Source organism: Solanum pennellii, chromosome 9 (assembly GCF_001406875.1).
Source record: "Solanum pennellii chromosome 9, SPENNV200".
NCBI lineage: Eukaryota > Viridiplantae > Streptophyta > Magnoliopsida > Solanales > Solanaceae > Solanum > Solanum pennellii.
In genome coordinates, this window is record NC_028645.1 from 58,808,280 (window position 1) to 58,819,742 (window position 11,463).

Genomic DNA, 11,463 nt, shown 5'->3' on the forward strand with positions numbered 1-11,463 from the left:
AGATGTATGAAAAGTTGCATATTTTATCTCCTCTAGTTGAAGCTAGAGAATTTTTCTTCATACGTGGTTGTAGACAACTTGATGCAACAACATGGATCATGGTGGATATTTCATATGATATATTCAACGACATTCACAGTGGTGTACCTTCTTATTGTTGGAAGTTTCCATCTGGTTGTGCAATTCAAGATATGGGCAATGGCCAAAGTAAAGTAAGAATCATATCCTCTCTCTATATCAATATTTATATAATAGGAAAAATATGTGCATTAAGCTCCCTCTATACACGTGGTCCATGTTACTGGGGTCAATTGTATGTAGTCTTATACTGCATTTGTTCTTGAATTTTATTTTATTTTTTTATCACAAGGATTTTCATGTACTAACAAATCATTACATAGAAACACCCATAACAACTTCTCTTCTAACCATCTAAATTCCTACTCATACATAAAAAAAATCAAGAAACTAATCTATTACAAAGGAAATGCAACTCTGAGGATACTCATATAGTGTTTCTAGAATAGATTTCCATCTTGCCTTGTGTTGTCCTCTTAGATGAATATGCAGTACAATCTCTCTAAAGACCTTATTAGCATATAGTCTTACTCGATAGAAGCTAATCTTGTTCTTTTTCTCTAAATGATATATTCAATCCTCACAAAAACACTAGTCTTGATTCAGTCGTGAATACTTTTTTGGTATTTCTATCCAGATGCACATTCTTTCTCATAATGTATTTGTCACTTGGCAATCAAAACAAATAGGTTCAAAGGTTTCCTTTCTTTTACTACAGAACACAAATTAAGATGACACCTGAATACCAAACTTTTCAAGTCTTTCAACAATTGCTAATCTTTTCTGTACAGCTAGCAACAAAATGAATTTGAATCTTGGATGTACTCCTCGTTGCAAAGTAATACTATTCCATTCTACTCTAGTAAAGTAGCCATGATATAGTTATTCAGCTTCTTGGTAGAAAACTTCCCACCTTTTTGTGCCTTTGCAAAGTCGATCATCAACTCACCCTGCCCATCTTGCCTTGGGTTATCATATCTCTTGTACTCAAAGTCTTTCGCACTACCAATAAAGCAGTAGTAGGTAAAGTGACAGTTTCAACCCCCCTATTCTTTATGAAATAAGTATGCAGCCATTGGATCCATAGAGAGTCTTTGTTTCTAGCTATATTTCACAGTTGTTTGAGTATTGCAGTCTTACTCTACAAGTTAAACGGGTAACATACATATCACTATTTCTATGTAGCTTATTTTTCAAATGGTCATTTAATAGGTACAAATTTACTCATACTTATGCCTATTTCATGATGTCTATTGTTTCTAATATTATATAAGAGTCAAACTATCTTTATTCTCGATTTACCTAATTTTGGGTCGTCATGTTATGTTGTTAATTTATTCTCAAAATGATCAGCTTTCGGACTTACATTGGGGGATATTTAAATGTCCCCATATTGTTTTAGAAAATAATCTTTCCGCTTGTGTATAACCTTGGAAAATTCCCCACAACTTGATAAGTTTTATTTTAGGATTGAGTTAGATTCAATAACTATCCTTTTAACATGCTATTAGAGTTGTTAGTCTTCATTTTTATGTTGAACTCCGGCCTATACACTGTTGTTCATGTCGCAGATGTTTGAATCAAAAGAGCGAGGATTATTCTTTCTCCTCATATGGTCCTTTTCAATTCTTGCCTTATGACATCCATTGCTAAAAAACACAAATTTCAAACACGCTTTCCTTATTATTTCCAACTAAGTTAATTATTTTTATTCTTGTTTCTTGATTATTTTTGCTCTTGCAGGTTACTTGGGTGGAACATGTTCAAGTATATGAAAAATATCAGGTTAATCATATCTTTAGAGATTTGTTGTGTGATCGTGAATCATACGGAGCTAAAAGATGGATTGTTACACTTCAAAGGATGTGTGAGAGATTTAATTTTCATATGGGTTCAACATACCCTAAAAGGCATGATTCAAAAGGAGGTTTGATTTTATATTCCCTTTATTTATTGACTACTTTTTTGAATTTTAATTTATAAGGTGAGAAAAGAATCAATTGTAATTTTTTCATCAATTCAAGGCAGCTTTACTTAAAAACTTAAAAATCTTGAAGGGGTAGCAGATCCATCTCTTATCTTTGTTTATATGTTTGAAATATGACCTTTTAATTTTTTTTAATCTTTGAGGTATATATATAATACGTATTTTAACCACGTTCGACTAGTGAATTTTTTTGTTTTAATGGGCTCGGAAAATGATCACTCTTTTAATTTCGAAAGTCATTTTTATTGACAATTTTCTCAATTTTTAATTTGAAATATCTCCTTTTCAAACTTTTGGTATTTCCTTAAGGGGTGTGTTTGGTATGATTTAAACCATTAAAAAATTGTTTATTTTTTGATGTTTATTGATTGGCCAAGAAATAATTTATAGAGAAAATAAATTCCAATCAAAGGAGCAGGAAAAATGACCATTTCTCTCATTTTCCGTGTAAAGTCATTTTTCTTTACAATCATCTCAACTTTGAGTATTATATCAATGCTTTAACGACACTCAAATATTATTATTATCTTTAACATGTAGAAATATTATCAAAATACTTTCCAATATGTTAATATTTTTTTATCAATCTTCAATAGAAGTTTTTTTTTTTTTTTAGAAAATATATTTAGTAATTTTAAAAAAAAATATGAAAATAAAAATAGATTTCCTAAAAAAAATATTTTCCAAAAAACAAAAAAGACACACTTATCTTGTTTCTTTATTAATATTGTTATAATTACTTTCCTAATATTTTATTTCTACTTTAGTATTACATGTTGTCTCCTTTATAACCTTATGTATTTGCTTTTCATAACTGAACTTGGATATACTTTACTTGAATGACGATCTATCAAAAACAATCCCTCTACCTTCTCAAGATATCACCACCCTTTGCAGACGTCACTTGTGGAATTATACTAGATATATATGTTATTGTAATATTTAAATTTCATTTTACTTTCAGTGTTTCATTACCCAGAAGGGCAAAAAAATACTATACAAGTATCTCAAAGGATGGTTAAGAGTTTTTTTGAAATTCTAAGCATGACAGACAACCATGGAGATTTTTCGATCTCACCACAGTTAAACCGTGGAGATAGGATTTCAGTAAGAAAAAATGAAGAAACAATCCAACCAAAAGGCTTTATTGCCATTGCAACTACTTCTCTATGGCTTCCTCTTTCATTCCAAGATGTCTTCAGTTTCTTTAATGATGCCAAGACAAGAAATCAGGTATGTGTCGAACCTCTTTATAATAATGTAAATTGTTTAGAATTTTTTTTTGTTTTTATAGCGAAATGTTATTATAGAGAACATAATAATATAACATAAAATTTATGTTGTTTCCGAATAAAACTTTGATTCTACATTGAATTGGCCGAGGGTATTTCTAAAATAGTCTCTCTCGTTCAAGATATAGGGGTAAGATTTGTGTATATTCTACCCTCTACAGGATCCACATTGTGCGATTACAAATAATATATTGTTGTTAAAGTATATAATAGGTGAAATATTGTTATAGGGAATGATTGTCATAAAAAGGAATGATCGTATATATCTTTGCATTGATATTCAACTTTTAATGCAATGACCCAAACATATAAGAAAATAAGTAATTTTTACATTTTCAATCCTTGTATATCTTGTTAACCAAATGACCCCTAAAAATACCCATATAGAAATTTACTTTTCAATTCATGTATAGATTTTTATGTAAAACTCTCAATTATTTCAATAAATATCATAATGTTAATATTTAAATATAATGAGTTCAGTGTTTTAAAACAATTAGTTAAAGTCTGGAATATGATTGATTTGTTAATATTATGTTCCCTTGTTAACAGAGTGTGCATATGTCAGCTCGGTTCGTTTGATATATTATATGTTATGTTTATTGGTTTTTAAATATGCTAAACAAAAATCAAACCAATAAGATATTTTTAATCGATTTTGGTCCTTAAAAGTTCAATTTTTAAGTTTAACCAATAAGCATAATTTTAAAATATATGACTTCTCTCCAACAATTTGATGCGATAAAATAATAATTTAATTGTACAAATACAGATAAATATAAAACAATAATAACTAACATACAAAAATTATACAATTTTTACACACAGAGTAAGAGGACTAAGATTCTTATTTTAGGTTTAGATGTTTTATATAATGTGAAATTATGAACTCAAAGTCACTATGAAGTGTGAATGGAAGGCTAAAGGGNTATCTACATGTTTTGCTAGTCTAGGCATTGATTGTACATATATTGTTTTAAATACGTGATCTTAAATAATACTCATCCCACAAAATATTTTTTTGTTAATTAAATTATGATATTGTTTATCATTTGATTTTTTTAGTGGGATATTTTGACCGGTGGAAATAATGTGATTGAGTTAGATCGAGTACCAACAGGAACTTTTCCGGGAAACAACATTACGATTATTCAGGTATTTGTCATATTTACTTATTTATAATTAGCTATTTCTGCCTAAATTATCATGTAATAATGACATTTTTCAAGAATCAAATAATATTATGTATGACAGGATTTATCTTTTTTGTCATGCAAAAATACCAAAATTTGTAAACTTGTATCTTTTTTTCCTTTTGACTTTTTGTTCTTTAATATTGAATCAAAAGGAATTTTCTACGATCCAATTTTACTTTTGACTCGTAGTAAATTAACAATTACAACACACACACAACAAAAACTAATTTTCTCATGTTTAATTTATATACACTGATCATAGCTTAGCCATTTATAGCAAGTTGTTGTTTGTCTCATTTCTATATTTATAATTTAACTTGGCTTTTTGGGTGATCCAATAAATATCTTTAACTATCTTTTAGGCAAACTTATAATGCTAAATATATTTCACTATGAATAAGACCAAGACTTAGCTATGAAATTCCTCGTAAATCTGTTGTTAAATGACCTATAGCCCTATAGCTAACAAGATTACTTATAATCCTTTTACAATTCATTATTAAATAGGATTAGCTGTGAATTTTTTATTGTTTAGCAACATAACTTATCGTCACTTATTCTTTTATAGTATTTACCCTAATATTTCTTAATTATTGTAATGCGTAAACAGCCTTATAATATGCATAAGGAAATGTTATTGCTTGAAGAGACGAGTATTGATGAAATGGGAGCATTTTTAGTCTATGCACCCATAGATTTACGAGCAATCAATTCAATTGTCAATGGAGGTGATGCAACGAAAGTTCCCATTTTGCCCTCTGGTATCATCATAAGTCCCGATGGTCGTCTCTCCTCGAATAGGGACAACACTGCAAATGCACAAAATGGTTCAATTTTGACAGTGACATTTCAAATAATGATTTGTGGTAATAATAATCCAACCTCCAGGCAGCAAAAAATGGAGGTAGTGGGTTCTGTTCATGGTGTTTTGAGCGCCACAATTTTAAGAATCAAAGAAGCATTGGGTTGCTCTGATTTGTGATTGTTTAATTTCATTTTGTTTGTTTTTTTTGAAGATTTCAAAACTAAGACAATTGGTGGTTTTGAAGGATGATGTGTTCCCTTTTTTGTGACTTCTAAAATCTCAAGACTGTGTGATATGTGTTGCTGCAATCATATTTCATATTAATACACTTATTTGAGACTTTTTATTTGTTTGATTTTCTCTAATAATTGTTTTTGTTCTTTGTCATGTTACAATGTCATGCCTTCCTGATTATTAAAGTGTGGGAGTAGTATATATATGTTGTATCCATATGTGGATGGAATTATATGTTGTGAACACGGATAGCCCAGACGCGACCCAAGTTGTTGGGCTTAGGGCTAAACCACGAAAAGGCTCAAAAATTAAACATCAAACAATATTATTACTTGAGATCTAGGTTAAGTTTTTGTCCTGAGTACCAATGTGTACTTGTTTGCTTACTTTCTTTCTTGGCTACACCTCAAATGACAACCTCTAGTAATAGGTGGTGATGGAAGGATCGGATCGGAAGGAACACACTTGTAGCCGCATTGACATTCTTCAGACAATCATGTGTCTCCTCAATTTCTCTTATGTACCAACTCGTTTTGCCTCTATGATCTATAGGTTGTTGTTTCTCTATGTTTGAGTATTGTAGGCACACTAGTATTAGTGTCTACCTGTGTCCTTAGAATAAAAAAGGCAACAAGAAATCAGCTACTTGGTTTCCTTCTCTGTAGCGGTGAGTGATTTGGATTCCAACCCTCTTCTTGTAGTTAATGATGTGTCAACAATGTGCTTCAGATTCAGGTAGAAAGTGTGTTCCTTTGTCACCATGTTGGTTGTGCATTGAGTCATGTCCTAAGTATGTCCATTGAAAAAACACTGTTTTACTCCAAACTAAGCTGCAATAGCTTCAACACCATTTTGGTTATGAATCAAGTCCAGCCCAATATAGATACTAATGCCATATAAGTCGTTATTGATCTGACAAGAGTTTTTGGGCTGAGAACGAGCAATAGGATCAGGTTAACTTGGAATCTGGGCTAAGTAGTAGTAAAGAAACGGTTCCATCAAAAAGGATAGTTTTATGTGATTTTGAGATTTTGCAAATTTTTGAGAAACATGTTTAGTCCTCTCATCCCCTTTCTATGAGTTCTGCTTCTCATCGCTTTCTTTTACTTGTGTTCTTCAATTTCCATTTTTGTTCTTAAATTTCTTTGTAATTCCAATTACGAGTTAGTAAAATAAATTTGTCGGTTGTTTCAAAACAAACACAATTCAAATTCAAACAACCTACAATGAAGCGTCTAAAGTGGGATATAATCATATATACCTAGTCCACTCAAAAAATAAAGGCTTAGTGTTCGATACAATAACAACGATGAGTCCATAATGGGATAAAACTTTAATGTCACAAACAAACCAGAGAACCATTCCTAAGAACTTATAATTCTGTTCATGGTCATAGTGATGTAATTTCATTGCTTTAGAGATGTATTCAATACCCCTGCTTCATTAGACAAAGACATAATTAGTGTCACACTCTGAGTCTACACCTTGGGCGGGAGTGGCACTCGAGAACCATTGTTGGCCCCAAGCAAAACCTTGGTCTGACTTACTTACTCAGCTGAAGACTTAAACTCATCTAAGATAAGTTCATGTAATAACTTAAAAAAATAATATCTTAGCCAAAATGGTAACTCAAGTCTTAAACTATACAACTGAAATTAATAAGACTAAACAACTAATATTATCTTTCTATGAAGCCTCTAAAATAACTGAGATGGATGTTGGGACAAGCCCCACAACATCCTAATGAAAGTAAAACTAATACTGAAAGCAATGAAATGGATCCTCCGGAATACAAGGAGGCTCACCAACTAACTCTGAACAACTCATTGGATGTCAATCCTATCTACCTGTATCTGCATCATAATACGATGCATTAAAACTGAAATCAGTACATTAAATGTACGAGTATGCGAGTTGGAATGCTAACATACAAACATAGGCTTGAACGGAAATTTGAACAACTTACTTGGGTCAAATCAACTCTACAAGACTGAACTCATTATAGAGGAACTTAAAATAAGTGCAATATCAAGAAAAGTTAGTTAAAACATGATATTGACCTTATATGTATGCAAAGATACAATGTAACTCTGAGATGTATGTGTGTATATAAAATACAATTAAATTATGTAGCAGTTTCTCTAATCGAGAACCATCACATAAGAGCTTTTGTGATGATACATCATTTTGCCTCATGCTTCCAGGGACTTTTTATACCTTTCCATTAGTATAGAACCTAAACTACTAAGTAGATCCACTCGTGTATGCTATAAAGCACTAAAGGAATCATCTTAAAAGTATTGACCCTTTCCATCCATGGTGGCTAGATGGTTTATGGGGGCTGTGAGTTGTCTGAACTCTTCCTCATATCGGTGTTCAATACTACTCCAAAAAAAATATAATATTAGCTCTTATGTTTAGAAACATACTTCCTTCTACAATTTGAGATTATTTCTCAAAAAAATAGCTCAAAGCCTACGTTGGAAATCAATGTTTCCTCTCTTTCTTCATTAGAAAGCGATTACTCTTCTCTGAAAACTAGCCCAAAGGCTCTTTGGAAATCTCAGTTTCCATTCTTATTTAAATGTGAACATTTTTAATCCTTCGGAATATTTAGTCCCCGTATACTTTTGAAGAAATGAACTTCAAATCTGAACTCTTTGCTTAACTCATCGTGAACTTTAAGTGTTAAAACAAAGTTAAAACATTTGTAAAAGAACTTTGAAATCTTGGATAAACTTTTTTTGACTTGACTCTTGACTTTAGTTTAAATTGACCCTTCGTTATACTTGATTTGAATTATGAATTCAAGGATTATGATTTGTGATAGGAAATGCCTCATGATTTTAGGAAAAGATCAACCTACCCTTCTAAAATCCAGATTGGCCAATTCTTTAACCGAACAGACCAACTTACAAAGGGTATAACTTACTCATACAAACCATATCTTGAAATAAACCTAACTCATCCTGAGATAGGAGTTATGACCGGTTGAAGTTGACCAAAAAGTCAGTTTTTCTAACTCAAGTAAATATCCATTTAATTTCCAAAAATGCCTATTTCCAGTTCTAAGCTTCTTCCTAACGATTTCTAAAATTGTGAGATGTTACAACTAGATAATTAATAATGTGATACGAGCGAGATAGAGAGAGAGGACTAACCACATACTCATATATTTCCTAGATTGAATCGATAGAGCAGGGGCACTAAAGAAGCCTTCATCAAATGGAATCTGCAGAGAAGTACAAATAATCATGTCGATCTTCTAAATTGAAGGAAGGTTGTCAACATTGTAATGACCAATTTTTGGCAGTTTCTAAGTTCAAGAATTTCAAGGTACTCTAAATTCAATATTTACGACAGTGTTTGATGATTCTTAAAATCATTCAAACACAAGGAAATAACAATGGTAACTTCAAAAAACCAAATGGTTGATAGAGAAAATTGTTGCCGCTAAAATCTAGAGAAATTAAGTTATATAAACTCCCAATATCTCTATATATATAATCTTGTGGAACGTTCATCGAAAGGATTCTAAATTTGGTCTTCTTGACATTTCAACAGACAATTGTTTTATACTGGTATCACATGCAAGAAGATGCCTTAGACTCTGCATATCTCCAATGTCAGCTAGCAGTGCTTGTAAAGATGAATAATAACTAATGTCCAAGTATTCAAGGGATTTTATCTGGCATGTGCTGCTGAGAAGACCCATAATCATTTTGCAACAATACAAAGACAGACCATTTAGTCTATCCAATTTTCCTGTTGATGGATAGATCTTCTTCAAACTTGAGAAATTCTGAAGCACCAAAGTCTCGAGATTTCGTGAACTGTTGAAGTTTAGAATACGTTTGAAGCGTTTGCAATCCAATTTCTTGACACTTCTGCAATACTAGAAGTATACAAAATAACTTCTTGTAAGATTTTCTTTCACTTAGTTGCAATAAAGCAAAACACGTGAAATTGCAGAATCGAGTAATGAACCTACAAATTTAAACCAAATTCTTTGATATTTCTCCCATTTATATTCAGAAAAAAAAATATAAGTTTTTCAGCTGAAAATTTTGATAGTATAAATTTTAATGGATGTTGTTTCCAAGAGAATCATCTAAGCTCCCTGGACAATAGCTAAAAATCTCCACTCATATGAAACTTGCCGTCTATTGCAACCACCCTGAAATTTATTGGTGCTCAAGTTCACACCCTTTATTGCTTTCCTTCTACCACCACTACTTTCACATTTTTGGAACCCTGAATTTTAGTAAAACGAAAAAAATACCATAAGACCATGTTAACTACAAAAATTAAGTGAGCAAAATTTGTTACACAAATTGAAGGACAATGAGTACGTTACCTGCTTTGAACTTAATATGAAATATGTATCATCAAACACGATTTAGATAATTGTTACATGAGATACTATTTGTTTTTGATAATTTAGCATTTGATAGTTTTTAGACTTAAGTAAATGCTCATTTCAAGTACACAATGGCTGGCAAAAAACAATAGATAATTTACTAACAAAATAAAGATAAAGAATGAATTCTTGTGACGACAATAGAAATCATTAAAAAATGTTTATCATATTAAATTTAAAAAAGTATAACCAAGATAAACATAAAAGAGTTTACTGACTTTATTTCTAATACAATCAGCCTCATGAGTTGTTAATTGATGTTGAGTTGACATGATGACATGGTTGCTGCTGTATTTTTTGTTTTTAGAGGATATACATTCCTGTTTTAGCTTTTCATCTTTGAGTTTCCTAGTCTTTAGGCATGTAGAGTTGTTGGTAGACTTAGTGCCTACTTATTAGGAAGATTCTGTTTTTGTTGTTACTACATTATTTACTACATATTGTTAGGAGTTCCTTCTATTTAAACATTTCTTCTTTAAACTTATTGTAATATCTCTCTTTTTCTTCTTCTGTCGTATGTTTATTCTTTAGCTGTTAACACCAAAAAATTGATATCAGAGCCCTCTTATTAACGGACTTGTGAATGTAGTATGAGGGGACCATCAATAATGTCCCTACCTGTTCCATTGAAAAGCCATTAGAATCATCATGAATTCAAAAAACTCTTCAGGTTCTTCTGCTATTTCTCCACAAATGTTTTATGGAGAGAACTAATCTCTGGAACTAGTAGAGGAGGATTACATAATATCTGTTTTACCAAGCAATCCAACAATGACTCAGGTCAAGCTTAACAAGTAAAGGAAGACAAGAAAATCCAACGCGAAATCTTGCTTATATGCTGCACTATCACCTACAACTTTTCCCGGAATCATGTCGTTGGAATTAGCAAAAGCAATCTGGGATTTTTTAAAAGAAGAATACCAAAGAGATGAGCGAATCAAAAGTATGAAAGCTATGAATATCATTAGAGAATTTGAGGTATAAAGAAAGAAATATTCTGAAAATGTCAAAGAATACTTAGACAGGCTTCTTAGCATTGTGATAAAGGTAAGAATGTTGGAAAATGAGCTTCCTGATAGCAGAGTTATTGACACGCTTCTTCTTACATTACCTGAGAAGTTTAAACCAACCATTGCTTCCATAGAAAATACCAAGGATCTGTCAAGGATAACTTTGGCAGGATTACCAAATGCATTGCAGGTACACGAGCAAAGAAGGTTAATAAGACAGGAAGGATCGGTAGAAGGTGCACTTCAGGACCATCGGCAAAACTATCCTTGAAAAAAAACAAGAAAATCAAAGGGAAGAAGAATTATGCAGAATATAGTGTTGTTTTCGTTTGTAATGGAAGCAGCTACAATTCAGGCAGCAACATAGGAGAAAAATTCCCCCATGTCAGTATTGTGAAAGGAAAAATCATCCTCACTTCAAATGCTGGAGAAAGTCGTACA

General features: G+C 31.6%; 1 protein-coding gene across 1 annotated transcript; it reads left to right on the forward strand.

Moving 5' to 3' along the window:
- Positions 1-2: 2 nt before the first annotated feature.
- Positions 3-5,708, forward strand: LOC107030235 (homeobox-leucine zipper protein ROC8-like). Its single transcript, XM_027911879.1, has 5 exons — positions 3-212; positions 1,822-2,005; positions 3,030-3,298; positions 4,423-4,512; positions 5,164-5,708. The coding sequence occupies exons 1-5, from the start codon at positions 3-5 to the stop codon at positions 5,533-5,535; spliced, it is 1,125 nt and encodes a 374-aa protein (XP_027767680.1). The 3' UTR covers positions 5,536-5,708.
- The last annotated feature ends 5,755 nt before the right edge of the window (positions 5,709-11,463 follow it).

What these genes read in the sequence shown, in the direction of transcription:
- LOC107030235 (XM_027911879.1), top strand. Translation starts at nt 3, where the DNA reads ATGTATGAAAAGTTGCATATTTTATCTCCTCTAGTTGAAGCTAGAGAA. An exon ending in AAGGCATGATTCAAAAGGAG is followed by an intron (nt 2,006 to 3,029) that starts GTTTGATTTTAT and finishes TTTTACTTTCAG; the next exon opens with TGTTTCATTACCCAGAAGGG. An exon ending in ACAACATTACGATTATTCAG is followed by an intron (nt 4,513 to 5,163) that starts GTATTTGTCATA and finishes ATGCGTAAACAG; the next exon opens with CCTTATAATATGCATAAGGA.